General features: G+C 43.9%; 1 protein-coding gene across 1 annotated transcript in view; it reads left to right on the forward strand.

The window, feature by feature from the left end:
- The window catches only part of hpse2 (heparanase 2), a 297,298-nt gene that overhangs the window by 153,254 nt on the left and 123,388 nt on the right, over positions 1–20,656 (forward strand). Inside the window, exon 6 of the mRNA XM_043713037.1 lies at positions 19,356–19,403. Coding sequence (XP_043568972.1) covers positions 19,356–19,403 — 48 coding nt within the window. The remainder of the gene's footprint in view (positions 1–19,355; positions 19,404–20,656) is intronic.

Raw genomic sequence — 20,656 nt, forward strand, 5'->3', positions numbered from 1 at the left:
TGAGCAGGGGTGGTGTTCCCCTCAGGGTTCTGGGGGCCGGGAATGGTAACAATGGGATCTGTGGGGGGCGTGTCAGCGGAATGCAGGTGAGTGGCGTTGGTGGGGGCGGAAGTGGTGGTGACCATGGCAGTAGGGGTGGCGGAAGTCACTGAGCATGTGGCATCAGCGATGATGTGAGGGGCAGAAGTGATGTCACGTGTGATGCATGAGGAATTGTGAGCGGCGGAAGTGGTTGTGGGGGTGGCCATGATGGGGGCAGAAGTGACATCATCAACCAGCGTGGGAGTGGCAGCTGCACCAGCCGCATGGCTAATGGCATCGGGGTAGTTTCCGAGGCCAGGAGAATCTTCTGGAATGTTTGAGGAGTGCTGGTTATGGAGGTGGATAGATAAAAGTTTGTTGTACTTACAGTTTTTGATGTTTGAGATGGAGTTGAAATGCTGTTGTTGAGAGTCTGAATTCTCCTGAGGATGTTGTCCAGAGTGGGTCCTTTGCAATTCTGAGAGAGTGTGGCCCTCAGCTGAGGCAGGGCTGACTGTAGAGAGGTTAGGTGCCGGCGCATTGCTGCGAGCGTGGAGCGGAGGATCTTGAAGGAGAACCTAATTGGAATAGGGTTTTAGTGCTGACAATGAAAACTACTTTAGTCTAATGGAGGCAGAAAACCCTGGTAATACTCAGCCGATTGGGAAACTTGACAGAGTGTGAACTTTAGAGTTGCCCAAGTAAGGGAATTCGATGAGGAGGGGAGGGAAATCTTTCCTTTTACTAACTGTCAGTCTCGAGGATAGCGTATGGTATATGAGAAGGGACAGAGTCATTGGATTCAGTAACCTGCCCTGTCTACTGTCTGGGTTGAGAATTACAAATACTGACAACCCCCCAGAGAAAGAAACTCCTCCTTGCATCCACATTAAATGGGAGACCCCTTGATTTTGAAACTGTGTCCCCTAGTTCAGCAATTTCTAATGATGGGGAATAGACCTGGTCAGCCGATATGACTTGCTGATCTACCCCAGTCAAGTACCCTCAGAATCTTTGATTTGATTTATGATTGTCACATGTACTGAGATACAGTGAAAACTATTGTTTTGTGTGCTAGCCAGTTAAATCATACCTTACATTAATACATCAGGTTTTGAGTTATAAGGAGAGGCTGGCACTTCTTTCAGTGGAGCGTTAGGAGGTTGAGGGATGTCCTTATAGAAGTTTATAAGATCATGAGGGGTAAAGATAAGGTGAACGGCAGGTGTCTTTTCCCTAGAGTGGGGAATTTTAGGGGGCATACGTTTAAGGTGAGAGGAGAAAGATTTAAAAAAGACACGAGGGGTAATTTCTTTACACTGAGGGTAGTTCATGTGTGGAATGAACTTGCAGAGGAAGTGGTGGATGTGGGTACAGTTACAATGTTTAAAAGATATTTGGATAAGTACATGAATAAGAACTGTGTGGAGGCATATGGTCTAAGCCCAGGCAGGTGGGACTAGTTTAGCTTGGGATAATGACTAGCATAAACTAGTTGGAGTGAAGAGTCTGTTTCTGTGCTGTGTGACTATGACTGGTAAAGAAAAGCCAGGGAACTATAGACCAGTGAGCCTGACATCGGTGGTGGGCAAGTTGTTGGAGGGAATCCTGAGGGACATGATTTGCATGTATTTGGAAAGGCAAGGACTGGTTACGGATGGTCAACATGGCTTTGTGCATGGGACATCATGTCTCATGAACTTGACTGAATTTTTGAAGAAGTGACAAGAGGATTGATGAGGGCAGAAAGGTGGATGTGATCTATATGGAGTTCAGTAAGGCGTTCGACAAGGTTCCTTGAGGTAGATTGGTTAGCAAGGTTAGATCTCATGGAATACAGGGAGGACTAGCCATTTGGATACAGAACTGACTCAAAGGTAGAAGACAGAGGGTGGTGGTGGAGCGTTGTTTTTCAGACTGGAGGTCTGTGACCATTGGAGTGCCACAAGGATCGGTGCTGGGTCCACTGCTTTTCATCATTAATATACAGAGGAACCTCGATTATTTGAAGGACACAGGTGGGGAATATTTCATTTGGTTAATCGAATTCCGGATAATCGAATGCTGGACAACATAGTTTAGCCGAGCGTCGGGACCTTGTGATCTTGCCAGGTAATCTGAAATTGGGATAATCAAATGCCAGACAATTGAGGTTCCTCTGTAAATGATTTGGATGTGAACATAGGAGGTTTAGTTAGTAAGTTTGCAGATGACACCAAAGTTGGAGGTGTAGTGGACAGCGAAGAAGGTTACCTCAGTGTACCCTTAGGTACAGCTGTAGCATGACCTCCCAACTCCTGTACTCAATATTCTGACCAATAAAGGAAAGCATACCAATCTCCTTCTTCACTATCCTAGCTACCTGTGATTCTACTTTCAAGGGGCTCTGAAACTGCACTCCAAGGTCTCTTTGTTCAGCAACACTCCCTTTCAGACCTGACCATTAAGTGTATAAGTCCTGCTAAGATTTGCTTTCCCAAAATGCAGCACATTGCATTTATCTAAATTAAATTCCATTTGCCACTTCTCAGCCCATTGGCCCATCTGATCAGGATTCTGTTATAATCTGAGGTAACCTTCTTCGCTGTCCACTACACTTCATATTTTGGTGTCATCCGCAAACTTACTAACTCTACCTCTTATGCTCACATCCAAGGTGGGATAGTGAAGAAGGCATTTGGTATGCTTTCCTTTATTGGTCAGAGTATTGAGTGTAGGATTTGAGAGGTCATGTTGCAGCTGTACAAAACATTGGTTAGGCCATTTTTGGAATATTATGTGCAGTTCTGGTCTCCTTCCTATCAGAGGGATGTTGTGAAACCTGAAAGGGTTTAGAAAAGATTTACAAGGATGTTGCCAGGGTTGGAGGATTTGAGCTATAGGGAGAGGCTGAACAGGCTGGGGCTGTTTTCCCTGGAGTGTCGGAGGCTGAGAGGTGACCTTATAGAGGTTTATAAAATCATGAAGGGCATGGATAGGATAAATAGACAAAGTCTTTTTCCTGGGTTCGGGGATTCCAGAACTAGAGGGCATAGGTTTCAGGTGCGAGGGGAAAGATATAAAAGAGACCTAAGGGGCAACATTTTCATGCAGAGGGTGGTACGTGTATGGAATGAGCTGCCAGAGGAAGTGATGGAGGCTGATACAATTACAACAGTTAAAAGGCATCTGGATGGGTATATGAATAGAAAGGGTTTGGAGGAATATAGGCCAAGTGGTGGCAAATGGGACTAGATTAATTTAGGATATCTGATCGGCATGGATGAGTTGGACCGAAGGGCCTGTTTCCGTGCTATTCATCTCTATGGCTCTATGACTGTATCAGTGTAATGGAGCAACATGCAGAATATAGTGTTACAGCCACAGAGAAGGTGCAGTGAAAGATCAACTCTCATGCATGAGAGGTCCATTCAGAAGTCTGATAACGGCAGGGAAGCAGCCATTCTCGAATCCGTCGGCATATGTTTTCAAACGTTTGTATCGTCTACCCAACGGAAGAGAGTGGAAGACAGTATAACTGGGTGGGAGGGGTCTTTGATGATGTTGGCTGCTTTCCCGAGGCAGTGGGATGTATAGATGGAGTCAGTGGGCGGCACGGTGGCACAGTGGTTAGCACTGCTGCCTCATAGCAGCAGAGACCTGGGTTCAATTCCCACCTCAGGCAACTGTCCGTGTGGAGTTTGCACATTCTCCCCATGTCTGCGTGGGTTTCCTCCGGGTGCTCCGGTTTCCTCCCACAGCCCAAAGATGTGCAGGTTAGGTGAATTGGCCATGCTAAATTGCTTCTAGTGTTAGGTGAAGGGTAAATGTAGGGGAACGGGTCTGGGTGGGTTGCTTTTCGGAGGGTCAGTGTGGACTTGTTGGGCTGAAGGGCCTGTTTCCACAGTGTATGTAATCTAATCTAATCAATGGATGAAAGGCTGGTTTGTGTGATGGACTGGACTATGTACACAATACGCTAATTTCTTCATGGGCTTACGCACAGCAACTGCCATTGAATCTGATTGTTTCCATAAGGTTAATATTCACTTTTCTAAATTCAAGGGGCATGAACCCAATCTTTTTAATCTTTCTTCATAAAACAACCCCTAAATCCCATGAATCAGTTGAGGGAGCCTTCTCTGAGCTGGTTCCAATGGAAGTGCATCATGTCTGAAATAGGAACCATGACTGTACACAGTACTCCAGGTGCAGTCTGACCAATACCCTGCAGCATTAGTTATAAGAGGATTTCCCTAATTATTCACCATCAAAGGGAACTGAGGTGGAGAGTGTTGGGACTGTCAAGTTGCTAGGAGTGATAATAACCAATAGTCAAGAAGGCACATCAATGCCACTTCTTCCTCAGGCGGCTCAGGAAATTTGGCATGTCCATAAGGATCCTCACCAACTCCTAAAGATGCATCATTGACAGCATACTGTCCGGGTGCATAATGACATGGTACAGCAACCGCTCTGCCCAGGACTGTACGAAACGACAGAAGGTGGTGTACATAGCCCAGACCATCATGGAAGCCAACCTTCCATCTGGGGACTCCATTTACACTTCCCGTTGCCATGGAAAGGCTGCCAACATCATTGAAGACCCCTCCCACCCCGGCGATGCTCTCTTCCAACCTCTTCCATCAAGAGAAGATACAGAAGTTTGAACACACGCAACAATAAGGGCAAGTACAGCTACTTCCCTGCCAATGATGAGAATGCTGCGTGGACTCTCAAAGTTCAAATAATGTGCACCTCCTGTGCAGTTGTAACCTTGTACACTTCGCTCTGTCTAAAGACCCTATGATCTGTATGTCCTTGTTTGCTATGATCTGCCTGTAAGACAAAGCTTTGCACTGCATTTAGGTGCATGTGACTACAGTGAAAGTTTCCCCATCTCCTCTGATGCTGCTCAACCTGCTGTGATTTTCCTACTCCACTCTTTATCCAGTACAATAAATCAAATAAAATCAGATGGAAGGGCAGGAGCAATATAGCACTGTGATTGAGAATAACCCATGATCCTATTGAATGGCAGAGCAGGCTCAAAGGGCCAAATGACCTATTTCTACTCCTAGTTTCTGCGATTTGATTCCTTCTTGTGATAAAAGGCAACATTTCATTTCCTTTTCTATTTATTTGCTGGACACACTCACTAACCCTTTGTGATCTATGTACATGATCGGCCAGATCCTTCTGTACTACCACATTCTGTCATCCCTCTCTACTTAAATAAGATCTGCTTTTCTATTCTTACTGTCAAAGAGTGAAATGCCAGTGGAGAGTAAATTTTCTGTTATTTTTGCATACCACACTACAACTGCCAAATCTTTGCCCACTCTCTAGGCATTTGCAAACTCTCTCACTCCTACTCAGAACTTACTTTCCTGCCCATGTTTACATTATCAGGATAATCAAAATATGCGTGAGGATTGTGTTTCTATTTTAAATGCTATTGCAACCCCACTCATTTTCCACCCTTTCGATTGAGAGTCATCCTAGGGACATTTCAGGGACACTAGGTAGCCTTGGGCCCGCGTTTGTGTGTGTGTCTGGGTCTGTGTGTCTGCGTCTGTGTGTGTGTGAATGTGTGTGTATCTGTGTGTGTGTCTGTCTGCGCATGTGTGTGTGTCTGCATGTGTGTGTGTGTGTGTGTTGGGGGGGATGTGTATGCAGGAATCTTGTTACTGAACCTGTTCCAGTCACCAAACCAGTGTCCATGTGCACGTTATGCAGCAGTTTTACTGAAATCAGAGGCATGAGCTCTGATTACTTCCCTCATCAAAAGCATCAGATAATTATGGTGCAGAGAATGTTTTTTAAAAAAATGTGGGTTAAGGATCCTATGCAATTATTATCATCAATAAAAAAACGAGGTCCCTCACAGACCCACTCTCAGGATGAGTCTATAAATGGCTGCACAGGCTGATGGGGCTACCCCAGGATCTGTTACATTGGGGGTCAGGTGGTGGTCACGGGAAGGGGTTGGGTGGGGAGTGAGTGTGGCAGCGCGTTCTTTTCCCTGTCCCCCCCGGCTTCTGCTTTTTCCCGACGGTGAGTGTCCAGGCGCTGCACGCCTTCCTGGATGCTCCTCCTTTACTTTGGATGGTCTCAGGTCTGTGATTCCCAGGTGTCTGTGGGAATGCCGCGCTTCCCCAGTGAGGTCCTGAGGGTAGCACTGAAGCACTTCCTCTGTCCGCTTGGGGCTTGCCTGCAATTAACATAGACACAACGTACAGACCTTGATAGTAAGGAGTAAATCAGGCAGATTGCTAGGTATCTGTTTCAGAATGAGATAACTCTTCGGGAATCAGGTATCACAACGTCAGCCATGGCTCAGTTGGTTATAAACTTGCTTTTGTCCTGAAAAGTTGAAGGTTTACATCCAACAACAGAGATTTGAACACAAAATGTAATACTGCAACACTGGGGGATTGCTGTACTATCAGAAATGGGGGTTTCAATTGACATGTGAAACTGAAGGCACCCTGAAACAGGTATAAAATACCCAATTGTATGATTTTAAGGGTGAGTGGAGGAGTCCATCCTGGCCAATATTCACCCCTTGAAAATCACTGGGACAGATCATCCGGACTTGCTGTGCACGAATTGTCTTCTGGCTTTCTCCATATTATGGCAGTGGCTGCATTACAAAGAAATTTCATATTAATGCAATCTATCTTTGAAGAAAAGGTTGACAACACCTTATCCCCTGAAACGTTCCTGCTAGCAATACCCTGTTCCTTTGACAAAGCAATTTCTTACAAATGGCTCTGCAGTACTTTGACTCCACTATGTAGCATCATAGAGCTGTGCAGCACAGAAACAGACCATTCAGTGCAACTTGTCCATGCCGATCAGATATCCTAACCTAATCTAATCCCATTTGTCAACATTTGGCCTACATCCCTCTAACCCTTCCCATTCATATATCCATCGAGATGCCTTTTAAATGTTGTAATTGTACCAGCCTCCACCACTTCCTTTGGCAGTTCATTCCATACGTGCAAAAGTTGCCACTTAGATTCCTTGTAAATCTTTTCCCTCTCACCCTAAACTTATGCCCTCTAGTTTTGGAGTCCCCCAACCCAGCGAAAAGCCTTGTCTATTTACTCTATTCATGCTCCTACTAATTTTATAAACCTCCACAAAGTCACCCCTGAGCCTGCGACACTCCATGGAAAACAGCCCCAGCCTCTCCCTGTAACTCCAACCCTCCAACCCTGGCAATAATACAGGAAGATAAACCAATAAGAAAAAGCCCACAGTTCAAGCTCCCCTCACTATTCCGATCTACATGTGAGATCTGATCAGGTGTCCAACTCCTAATGTCCCTTGGCAACAATCACACATTCCTTCATCACCCATTAAGGTAGGGAGGTAACCATTCCATAGAAATATCCAGTCAATACATTTACTGTGCTGGCTGTTAGCTATTCATAAATGAAGAAGGTCTTTTAGCTCATTCTTAGTCACCAGCCATGAAAACTCCATTTTCCCATGATCACATCTAGTTTCGCAAATATTTTTTTTTGCCTCACTATTCTACTTGGAAAGTATATTCCACTCACTCTCTCTCCTTCTGTGAAGGGACTTTCTGATATCAGACCTGAAGTCTCTTGTCCCTATTCTCACTGCTTTATTCATTGCAGATGTACCATTGCCACATCACTTCCAAACGTCCCCACCTTGGGAAAACCATTTCTCGAGTTTCAGGCAGAGAAGCTTATATCTCATTAGCTTTCCTTCTAATCCATTCCTGTCACACTCAGGATTAGCCTCGTGTCTCTCTTTGACACAGGTAATCAACTTAAAGAGGGAGATTTACCACTAACTAGCCCTTTTACAAGTCAAAATATTAGAAAAGTTCAAACTAATTTCAGGGTCAGCCTTGTTGAAATGGGTACCAAGAGCTAACAGATGTGATTATACGGCAAGGTTCCCTGAAGGTAAATCTATTACTTTTAATGGCTTTCTTGTGTTCACCATGGTGAAATGCCTCAACACTACACTGTCTTATTGATAATTCTAAGCGTAAGAAGTGATTACTCCTTGACATGCATTTAATTGCAGCATGAATTGAGACAAAGTGTTGATGCAGGTTAAAGAGAGCTGTATATTTTATCCAACTAGGTTGAGTTGGAGTGCTTACCCAGTGAAATATTGTTAAAATCTAAAGTGTTCCGGTTTCTGGCTTTCCTTGTGTGTATCTTGATGAACACACACGAAAAAATGTAAATTAAAAAAATACATTTAGTTTGAACCATCTGTTAGCTTTCTCTACCCAATTCACCAAAGCTGGCCTTGAAATTAATTAAAACCCTTATAATAATTTAACTTGTAAAAGCTGAGATAATTGCAAACCTCCCCATTTAAGATAATTACTTTTCCTGTGCTAAAGTGCCTGGGTACTTATTGCCAACTGAAACTTAACTACATAAAACATTTTTTCAACCCTGTCCCAGGCATTCATTGGCCCATTTTGGATTTATTTATGACTAACCCTGACTGGTCATTGAGTTACTCCCTCACACATGTTTCGTGAAATTGCAATAGGAACTAGCTGCTGCCTTTCCAGTTTCTTTAAATTTAAAAATTAAATCCAGCAGTAAATGTGACATAGAGTTAACATAGCTCTGAGGGAAACCATTCAGACCACTGAGTCCAGAGTTGTAGATTTCTGCAGTCAGTTCCATTTCCCCTATTCTATCCCCATATCTTTGTAACTGTTGGGTAGTTATTTTAATTTCAAAAATATACTTTATCATAAAAATCTTGATATACATGGCCACTAAAGCATTGGAAGAAAGTGAGGACTGCAGATACTGGAGATCAGAGCTGAAAATGTGTTGCTGGAAAAGCGCAGCAGGTCAGGCATTATCCAAGGAACAGGAGAATCGACGTTTCGGGCATGAGCCCTTCTTCAGGAATCCTAAAGCGTTGAGTTCTGTACAGTCTTTACATACGGTGAACAAAGCAAACCCAAGGCATTTCTTACTTATAAAAGACTATCTACGTACTTTGGAGGCACTGGGAGGGTCTGATAGCTGAATGGACTCACTTGAAATGGCTGCAGGGGGCAAGACACTGTCACACATCTCCTTCCGGGATATGCCTTTGCAAAAGAAGTCTGTAGAAAGATGTAGTATGTGGTGATCGGAATGAGATCATCCAGGTGGACTTCAGAGAATATGAGTTCCCTGTTTGGGGCTGTTAACCTGGTCCAATCAGGGGGCCCTGGCTGACAGATAGCAGCAGGAGGGTCAGGGGTTCTGCTCACTCTAGGAGCTGGCTCTGAGCGAGCTGGGTCAGTGTCATGTTATATGCATGCATAAGTAAAGGCTGACTTGCTGAGGGGATATTGGATTTTGTGGAGTTATGTCACAGCAGTTTTCGTTGAGGTTCATCCCGAGTATCTCTGTGACCTGAGATTCTGTGCTCGTTCCATGGGACACACACCGAGACAAAGATCGATTGCATCTGTAAGACCATCAACTCGGTGAAAGAAGCCCTGTGGACTGCCCGAAACGTGTTGGTCTTCCACAACAAGAAGATGATCTCGACTAAATGTTGCAGACTGGCACATTCCAAGGTCTGGGACTACGTGCTGTGGGACGCACTAAAGCCTGGAGCAGCTGCCGCCCGTGGTGGGGAAAGACCCACTGTCTGAAGTCTTTCTGCAAATTATAACAAGGATCCATTCAGTTGTCAGAATCTCTATTTGCCTCAAACAAATGTGAAGAGAGTCCTGAAAGTAAGAAATGTCTTTGGATTTTTTGCAACTGCAGGGAATGTCAGATTCCAAAGTTTGTTTTACTTGATATTGCAAAGACAGTGCAGAACTCCTTGAGCACCTCTGCATAGACATAAAGATTTTTTTACAATCAAGTATATTATTGCAAAAAAAAAATTATTAAGCATCTGGTGCCCATCTAATTTCCTTTTGAAATGATCAATTCTCTCTGCTTCATTAGTACGTTGGAAACCATTCAGAGGTGGTTTTCCAGATGAACTTCTAGAATGAGCAGGTTAGTGGTCTACAATTACAGAAAAGGCCCATAGAGTCTATGGCCATAGAAAACAACTTCCTAGTTATTCTAATTCCATTTTCTAACGTCGGACCCATAGCATTGTCTGAGCCGACCTGAATGGATGCACGCATAGCATCCTCCCCTGGCATTGCCTTTTAGATCTTTGCCCCATCAGCCAGAGATACCTGGTTCATATTTTTTGTCTGTTTGAGAAAATCAGCTTGATGGAGTTGTCACATTTCACACAACTTGATCAGTTCGTCAGCATCCTTACTAATTCTGGGCTGACGGATAGATTCAAGCACAATCTCTGACTTTTCTCTGTGCCTATTTGACCTATGTGTATGCGATCTAGCAGATATTGATGTTGTGTCATAGAGATGTACAGCATGGAAACAGACCCTTTGATCCAACTCGGCCATGCTGACCAGATATCCCAACCCAATCTACTCCCACCTGCCAGCATCCGGCCCATATCCCTCCAAACCCTTCCTATTCATATACCCATCCAAATGTCTTTTAAATGTTGCAATTGTACCAGCCTCCACCACTTCCTCAGGCAGCTCATTCCATACACGTACCACCCTCTGTGTGAAAATGTTGCCCCTTAGGTCTCTTTTATATCTTTCCCCTCACATCCAAAACCTATGCCCTCTAGTTCTGGACTCCCCCACCCCAGGGAAAAGACTTTGTCTATTTAACCAATCCATATCCCTCACAATTTTGTAAACCTCTATATGGTCACCCCTCAGCCACCGATGCTCCAGGGAAAACAGCCCCAGCCCATTCAGCCTCTCCCTATAGCTCAAATCCTCCAACCCTGGCAACATCCTTGTAAATCTTTTCTGAACCCTTTCAAGTTTCATAATATCTTTCCGATAGGAAGGAAAACAGAATTACACATAATATTCCAACAGTGGCCTAATGAATGTCCTGTACAGCTGCAACATGACCCAACTCCTGGACTCAATACTCTGACCAATAAAGGAAAGCATACCAAACGCCTTCTTCACTATCCTATCTACCTGCAACTCCACTTTCAAGCAGCTATGAACCTGCACTCCAAGGTCTCTTTGTTCAGCAACACTCCCTAGGACCTTACCATTAAGTGTATAAGTCTTACTAAGATTTGCTTTCCCAAAATGCAGCACCTCACATTTATCTGAATTAAACTCCATCTGCCACTTCTCAGCCCATTGGCCCATCTGATCAAGATCCTGTTGTAATCTGAGGTAACCTTCTTCGCTGTCCACTACACCTCCAATTTTGGTGTCATCTGCAAACTTACTAACTGTACCTCTTATGCTCACATCCAAATCATTTATATAAATCACAAAAAGGACCCAGCACCGATCCTTTTGGCACTCCACTGGTCACAGGCCTCCAGTCTGAAAAACAACCCTCCACCACCACCCTCTAACTTCTACCTTTGAGCCAGTTCTGTATCCAAATGGCCAGTTCTCCCTGTATTCCTTGAGTTCTAACCTTGCTAACCAGTCTCCCATGGGGATCCTTGTGGAACGCCTTACTGAAGTCCATATAGATCACATCTACCGCTCTGTCCTCATCAATCCTCTTTGTTACTTCTTTAAAAAATTCAATCAAGTTTGTGAGACATGATTTCCCACGCAAAGCCGTGTTGACTATCCCTAATCAGTCCTTGCCTTTCCAAATACATGTAAATCCTGTCCCTCAGGATTTCCTCCAACAACTTGTCCACCACCGACATCAGGCTCACTGGTCTATAGTTCCCTAGCTTGTCCTTACCACCCTTCTTAAACAGTGGCACCACGTTAGCCAACTTCCAGGCTTCCGACACCTCAACTGTGACTATCGGTGATACAAATATCTCAGCAAGAGGCCCAGCAATCACTTCTCCAGCTGTGGAATTACCACTTATTCACCTTTGAAGATCCTGGAGACTCTTAGTTCACCTCTGTATGACTAGAGAAAGAGTATGCTAGCTTAGGGACCTGTTGGATGTGTGTAGGCCAGTGATCTTTATCAGCCTTTGCAGCTGGTCTGCAGCTGACAGAGTTTGGTGAATCTGCTCTGTTTAGCCGTGGCTGAAATACATGAGATCAATGTTGAGATCTGGAATCTCTGCTGTCATGATGATTGGATGAATTGTAATAAAAATCAATGCATGCTGGTAGACCAGAAATAGAAGACCCTGCTGTTTCAAGGAAGTAAAAGTTTTCACATATCTGTTCCTATGAGCTGTATTGACATTGAAGCCAATACAAAGGATGCCAGTCCAATTGTAAGCAGTTGGCTTATTGCTTATGTGGACTGCATCCTATTACAGCAATTTCCTGAGAACATCTCTTGTGAGATGCAGAAAGGGATAACATTTGTACTTGCACCAGTGTCAGACTTGGCACTGTGTGCATGCTGTACTTTTATTTTTGCTACACCGCTCAGATCAAAGTATTCACCTGTTTCTGATGTCTGTAAACTGTGCCATTGTAGATACCTCTTTGACTTCATTGAAATGTACGTGTGCCAAGGACGTAGCTCTGGCATGGCTCCTTGTTCATTTCTCTTCAGATGTACCATGCAGCATTGTTGGACTTTTGGATTCTCTGGGCAGTTCCGACAGATGTCTTGAAGTTATTTGCCTATGATTTACATTGTTATTCTGTCACAGGTTTTGAATAGATCTCAACTGGCCACCTGATATTGAAGGGATGAACATTAATGGGATACAATATGAAGTGGCAGTGGATAAACACCTTCCCTGGTGGTCCAGTGGATAAGATTCAGCACTTTAACCATTGCAGCCTGAGTTCAGTTCCTGACCATGGAATGAGAGCTTATTTTTAGGGCACCATGGTGGCTCATTGGTTAGCACTGCTACCTCACAGCGCTAGGGGCCTGGGTTCAAATCCAGCCTCGGGCAGCTGTCTGTGTGGAGTTTGCACATTCTCTCTGTGTCAGCATGGGTTTCCTCCAGGTGGTCTGGTTTCCTCCCACAGTCCAAACATGTGCAGGTTAGGTGGGTTGGCCATCCTATAGTGCCCAGGGATGGACAGACTGGGTGGATTAGTTAGGGTAGGGGGGTGGCTGGGTCTGTGTGGGATGCTCTTCAGAGGGTCAGTGCAGGGTTTGATGGCTTTTTCCACACTGTAAGACACTGAGAAACAACAACAACAAACACAGCACTGTCGACTTCGCAACATCTCCCTCAATAACGTCTAGGGGCTTGTGTCAAAACTATCTCTTACACTAATTCAGCAACAGGTTGACATAACCACACTCACAAAGTCTGCCTTTATAGGCAATATCCCAGACATCAATATCACCGCCATACCTGGGCACACCCTGTCTCATTCTGTACGTGCTGTGCTGGGTTCTCAAGTTTCTTCAGTGGGACCTCCTGTGGAAGGGCATCCAGCTAAAGGGAAGGTGGATGGAGACTGTGCTGTTGCTGTTGGAGCTCTGGCATCTACCTTTGTCCCCAGAGTAGAGTAGGAAACTGCTCCATCCCATGGTGCAAGCTGATAGCTGAGATATCCAACTGGTTGTGAGTGAAGGTTCACTAGCTGAAAGGCCATCCAAGAAGCTGACAGTTAGCTGGTTATCAGTGAAAGCTCTCTCTGACTAAAGAAACACTTTGAACACCAGCCTGTTGCAGGGGATACCCCCAGTTCACAAATAGTTCTGCCCATATCTCCTTTGGGTAGATTTGCTGCCACTAATCCCCCTTGTTAATAATAGTCTAGGAACTTCTACACTTATGATAAGGTCCTGGGGAGTGTTGCTAAACTAAGGGACCTTATAGGGCAGGTTCATAGCTCTTTGAAAGTAGAGTCACAGGTACACAGGGTAGTGAAGAAGGCATTTAGTATGATTGCCTTTATTGGTCAGTGCATTGAGTACAGGGGTTAGGAGGTCATGTTACGGGTGTACAATACATTGGTTCGGCCACTTTTGGAATACAGAGGAATCTCGATTATCCGAAAGACACGGGCAGTGAGTATTTTGTTCGGTTAATTGGATTCCAGATAATCGAATGCTGGATAACACAGTTGAGCCAAGCATCGGGACCTTGTGATATTGCTGGATAATTCGATATTCGGATAATCAAATGCTGGATAATTGAGGTTCCTCTGTACTGTGTTCAATTCTGGTCTCCCTGCTATAGGAAGGATGTTGTGAAACTTGAAAGGGTTCAGAAAAGATTTATAAGAATGTTGCCAGGGTTAGAGGGTTTGAAATGTAGGGAGAAGCTGAATAGGCTGGGGTGGTTTTCCCTGGAGGCTGAGGGGTGACCTGATAGAGACTTATAAAGTCATGAGGGGCACGGATAGAGTGAATAGACAAGGTCTTTTCCCTACTTTGGGAGAGTCCAAATCAAGAGGACATAGGTTTAAGGTGAGAGGGGAAAGATTTAAAAGGGGAAAGTGAGGACTGCAGATGCTGGAGATCAGAGTCGGGAGTGTGGTGCTGGAAAAGCACAGTCTTCTCCGAGGAGTAGGAGAATCAACGTTTCGGCCCAAAGTCCTTCATCAGGAACCTAAGGGGCAATGTTTTCACACAGAGGGTGACGCGTGTAAGGAATGAGCTGCCAGAGGAAGTGGCGGTGGTGGATGTAATTACAACATATAAAAGGCATCTGGATGGGTATTTGAAAAGGAAGAGTTTAGAGGGATATGGGCCAAATGCTGGCAAGTAGGAATAGATTAATTTAGGATATCTGGTCAGCATGGATGCATTGAACCAAAGGGTCTGTTTCCGTACTGTAGATCTCTATGACTTTATGCCTATATGACTCTGCTGCTACTGACCGTTAGTGGGAGCGGCAAGGAATGTTGAAGCTGGTGGATGAGGTGCCAATTTGAAGATTTTCCAATTGCCATTATCTACAGTTAGGTGGAGGACTTAATTTTAACTAACTTAATGTCACACAGAGAGGAACATGAATGTGCAAGCAGAACATGAAATCCTTGAAAGTGTAAAATGACCAAGATGTGGTTGCTTGTGGATAATTTTCTGGGAGTCCAAAGTTCAGTGAAATATGTGGCTGATTTTCAGAATTGTGGGAGCACATGCCAAGTAGGTTGAACATTATTCCCAAGATATTCTATGCCAATGAATCCAAAGCAGTGGAGATTGGCTTTGGAAGGAGTACAACATAGATTTTCAACAATGATCTCTGGAATTTGGGGTTAAGTTATGAAGCAAGATTACACCAGTTTGGCCTGCTTTCTCTCGAATTCTCTGATTGAAGTCTCTAAGATATTAACAGGAAAAGAAAGGGTAGATAAAGATAGGCTATTTCCACTGGTTGGGGATTCTAGAACTAGGGGGCAGGGTCTGAGCATTAGAGCCACACCATTCAGGAGGGCTGTTAGGAAGTACTTCTACACACAAAAATTGGGACAGGTTTGGAACTCTCTTCCACCAATGGCAGTAGATGCTTGATCACTTGTTAATTCTAAATCTAAGATCAATACACTTTTGTTAAGCAAAGGTATTAAGAGATATGGGCCAAAGGCTAGTCTATGGAATTAGGCTGCAGATCATCCATCACCTCATGGAATGATGGAACAGGCTTGAGGGGCTGAATGGCCTACTCCTGTTCCTGTGATGCCCTATACTTCCCAGAATGTGTTCCCATGAATGAACCTCCCCAATGACCCTGAACAATCTGATATAATTATACCTGAAGTTGAAATGAAGGTTAACTATGACAGTGCATTTATGTCCATCACTCACCACATCTGGATTGTAACCACTATATAATTTAAAGTTATAAAAAATCAGAACTGCCATGGTTTTGCACTTTTAAAAGAGCTGGGTTAACAGTACAGGAGCCTTGTTGCTTATGTATGAACTGGTTGTCTGGTTTCTGGTAGTCAGCAGCAACCGTGGGTGTTCATTTCTTTCTAATGATTTAGGATTAACAACTACAAGCAGAACTTTCTGCTGAAGGCCACATTGAGTTTTTTGGAAGGCTTGTCGCCAAGGTTGATTTCGTTTGGTGAATTTGATAAGATGGGAGGCTGAACATTAATAGGGTGAGTTGGGGTATTGACATGGTGTTTAACAATCAATAACCCCTGGGAGAAAGTGAGGACTGCAGATTCTGGAGAGCCAGAGTTAAAAAGTGTGGAGCTGGAAAACACAGCCGATCAGGCAGCATCCGAGGAGCAGGTGACGTTTCGGACGTAAGCCCTGATTTTTCGATTTTGACTCTCTCTTCGAATCAATAACCCCTGTCAATTGGCAACTTGAGAATCACCATTCCATTTATGAAAAGCATAAAAGATGGCGCTCATTACTCCGGATGTTAGAATTGTCACCTGGCTCGGCCACACGACTTGCCGTAGATCGTGGCACTTGGACTCCTAAAAGGTTCCATCTGGTGTTTAAAAACGGTACTGCAATTACCATGGCTGCTTGAAACACGACTGCGCAATGCCACTGTGAAGGCTTGAGATTTTTAAATTTTGTCATCAAAACCAGGGGAATTAGAAGCTGTGAATCTGAAGTTTATTGTGAAAACTTAATTGTGCCTTGAACGTACCAGATTGGCAGGAAATCTGCTACCTGGTTTGGCCTATCTGTGATTCCAGCCCTTCATCAATCTGGTTAACTCTTAACTGCCCTCTAATGTGGCCTGACCCACCCAAAATGGGGCCATCAGTATGGTCCATCACCACCTTCTGACAGGCAATCAATACAGGCCTTACCAGTGACAGCTTCAGCCTCAGAATAAACAACTTTCAAAATAAAACTCAATGTCCTAATTTAAATAGAACATCATATCATTTACCAACAGTTGATATCATAATGCCATTTATTTGCATTAACAATTGAACTTATCAATAAATTGACAGTAAATAAGGCAGTTGTTCAAAACCTAAATAAGAGGTAATTTGAATTCTGCAATTTGAATTACTAGGATGAGCTGACAATAGTTATTAAATCCAAACTTTGTATGACATTGCGAACATTACCAAAGGAGACATCACAGAGAAATCTATAATCTATAATGACTTGTCCTCATCATTCAGCCACGGTTGAAGGGAAACAGGTAGATCTGGTTAATGTCTCTTGTATCAATTGAACTTCCACTGGCTTTCAGAACAGCTCAAGTTAACCTGTCTGACTTTGTTATCTTTTACTGACAGACCCAGCTGTTACAGAGAAAGTCCAAATCGTTCATCATATTAGTGGGTCTGTAATTAGTAGAATGAACATGGTAATGTGCAGCCTTTGTTTGATAGCTGGTGCAGTCCATAGATCATGCCATTGACACTGACGTTGCTGCCTGGAGGGAACATGGATGTACAAAAACACTGAAGTTGCTGATAACTTTATTAACTTGCAGTACTCATGTCTGGCGCACAGTTACATTTGCTGATTACATTGGTGACATTAAGCAGGTCATGCTGAGCAATGTGCATTGGCTCCTGGTCATTTTTCCTAGGTTTAAGGTCTTGGAGCTTGCGATAATGATCTTACCCTTTGTGTAATTATCAGACATCCATAGATGGGATTTGATGCCCAGCTGGTCGGCATTTTCAAACCCTAGGGGCTGAAAGCGAAAACCAATTTTAATTGGAGCAACTTGCAACCTCTGTTGAATCCCAGGATGGGTTTAACTGGACCTAATCCATCAGAAGACAAAGTGTTAAACTCAAGTGGGATAGGCAGAGATCTGACATAATCTTCGGACATTTAATTTTTGGAAGGCAAGTTCTTCAAAACTATAAGCTCCTTCATGTTCGTCTCCCTATGCCCCATCATTGTAGCTGAGCCTCAAACATTCACAGCCTCACACACTGGAATTACATTCATTTAACGGCTCACCTTGACAAAGCACTCTCCAGCTTCAGATGTTTTACATTGCCTGTCTACTCAAGATGCCTTCACTGAGCTGTTTTCAACCTCCTCCTAGCTCAGTAACCTTTTCCATCTCTCCTCCTCTCATGAAGTACCGTGTGGAGTTTGTTCATTCTCCCCATCTCTGCGTGTGTTTCCCGGGGGGGTGCTCCGGTTTCCTCCCACAATCCATAGATGGGTGAATTGGCCACGCTAAGTGTCCATAGTGTCTGGGGATATGCAGGCTAGGTAAATGCGGGATTATGGGGATTGGGTGGGGGGAGCTGAATCTGGGTGAGAATTTTTTCAGAGGGTCAGCGCAAACTCAATAGGCCGAATGGTTCCTTTCCACACTGTAGGGATTCTATGTTTCTGTAATTCTATTCTATGATTCTAAATAATATTGATTATGTTACTGTATTTTTATGTTTAATGTGTTTTTATGGAGATCATGATTTGGAGATGCTGGTGTTGGACTGGGGTGGATAAAGTTAAAAATCACACAACACCAGGTTATAGTCCAACAGGTTTATTTGGAAGCACTAGCTTTCAGAGCGCTGCTCCTTCATCAGGTCGTTGTGAAGTAGGACCAGAATTTATAGCAAAAGATTACAGTGTCCTGCAACTGAAATGATAAACCTAGTTCAGTTAATCAGCAGCGCTCCGAAAGCTAGTAATTCCAAATAATCCTGTTGGACTATAACCTGGTGTTGTGTGATTTTAACTCTGTGGAGAACGTTGTACATTCCCCAGTTCCAGTGGTATTTTTCACATACAATATATTGTAGATATCCAGCTATTGGAACCTGACAGGCTTCAGCGTGAGTTTTATGTTGGTTTACAACAGAACACTGATCTCTTCTAAATACTCAGTAAATATTGGAAGCAGTGCTTCTTGGAAGCAAAGCTATCAGAGCCCAGGTATTGTGCTGCCAAACTGTAGCCTGAATTTCCAAACTCCTTTAATGTTCCCTCACCTCGTCAAGCAATAATCCAACCTTATCCGAGTGTCCATTCATTGAACGGTTAGACTTCGTGGCCTTCAATTGGAGGCAGCTCCACCCTTATGGAATAATGTTGTGTTTTTAAGTATCACTGTTCTTTTCCTCCTGAGGCTACACTTGCTCCAACACACTGTAAATGAGGCCACTGCGATCCATTCGCAATGCAGCACAGTGGCTCAGTGGTTAGTACTGCAGCCTCACAGCACCAGGGACACCGGGTTTGATTCCAGCCTTGGGTGACTGTGTGAGTGAGGTTTGCACATTCTCCCTGTGTCTGTGTGGGTTTCCTCCCACATTCCAAAGATGGGTGGATTGGCCATCGAAAGTGCAGGGTTACAGAGGGTGGGCTGCTCTTCGGCAGATCGGTGTGAACTTGATGGGCCAAATGGCCTGCTTTCACACTGCAGGGGTTCAATAATTGGTCAAGGGTTTGAAACATGCTATTTACTAAATGAAGCTTCTCATTTTCCATTCCATTGCACAGGTTCATGAGGACAGCAGGGACAGTGGTCAGTGCAGTAACATGGCAACAGTAGGTATTAACCTTTGATAATATTCATTCAATGTTATTTTGACAAGTGTCTTACTGAGCTCATACTTTTCAGAAACCAAGGCAAAACCTACCTTCTGTTTATATCAAATGTAAAATTGTTACAATCCAATGTAGAATCTTTATAATCTAGTGTAAAATCTTTATATCAAATACAAAATCTGTTGTGGGAATGAAATGAAAAAGCTGCAGGATAAATTTCTTGCTTCTTTACATTAATGTGTGTCTAAGCAAATCTAATGTTAACATCAAATAGCTTTTATTTCTCCTGTGAATTTTCTCACTACTAGATGCAGGATTATTCTGGTAATTATGCCATTCATTTATGACTGAGTGTGGCAGTCTGTAATGTTCCTCACCCGGTGTATATTTGTTACACTCACTGTTTCTTTCAGCTGTGGTGTTTAACATGAAGGAGCTCTGATTCATGAGCTGAGGGCAGATGGATGCTAGTGGCTGCTTTCTGTTCCGTGCTTGACCTGAAACCAGGAATTCCTAGTGAAGGGCTTAAGCCCAAAACCACGATTCTCCTGCTCTTCAGATGCTGCCTGACCTGCTGTGCTTTTCCAGCACCACACACTTGACTCCTAGAAACTCACTCAGGACTGAGAAAGGATAGACCAGGGTACTTTTTAGATTGTATGAAGTTAAATGGGCGGCACAGTGGCACAATGGATAGCACTGCTGTCTCACAGTGCCAGAAACCAGGGTTCAATTCCCGCCTCAGGCAACTGCCTGTGTGGAGTTTGCACGTTCTCCCCATGTCTGCATGGGTTTCCTCCGGGTGCTCCAGTTTCCTTTCACATTCCAAAAATGTGCAGGTGAGGTGAATTGGCCATGCTAAATTGCCCCTAGCGTTAGGTGAAGGGGTAAATGTAGAGGAATGGATCTGGGTGGGTTGCTCTTCGGAGGGTCGGTGTGGACTTGTTGGGCCAAAGGGCCTGTTTCCACACTGTAGAGAATCTAATCTGAATATAGGGGCTGTCCACAGACACTGGGGGTTCAGGTGTATAGATCTATAAATACTATGAACAGATGCAGAAAATAATCAAGAAAGCTAATGAAAAGACAAGAAAGCTATTCAGAGGACTGGAGTACAGGATGCAAAAGTTGTGCTGCAGTTATACAAAACCCTGGTTAGACCCCAGTTGGAATACTGAGCATAGTTCAGGGCACCATACCTTAGGAAGGACTTATTGACCTTAGCAGGTACAATATAGGTTTACAAGAATGAT

Source organism: Chiloscyllium plagiosum, chromosome 22 (assembly GCF_004010195.1).
Source record: "Chiloscyllium plagiosum isolate BGI_BamShark_2017 chromosome 22, ASM401019v2, whole genome shotgun sequence".
Lineage (NCBI taxonomy): Eukaryota > Metazoa > Chordata > Chondrichthyes > Orectolobiformes > Hemiscylliidae > Chiloscyllium > Chiloscyllium plagiosum.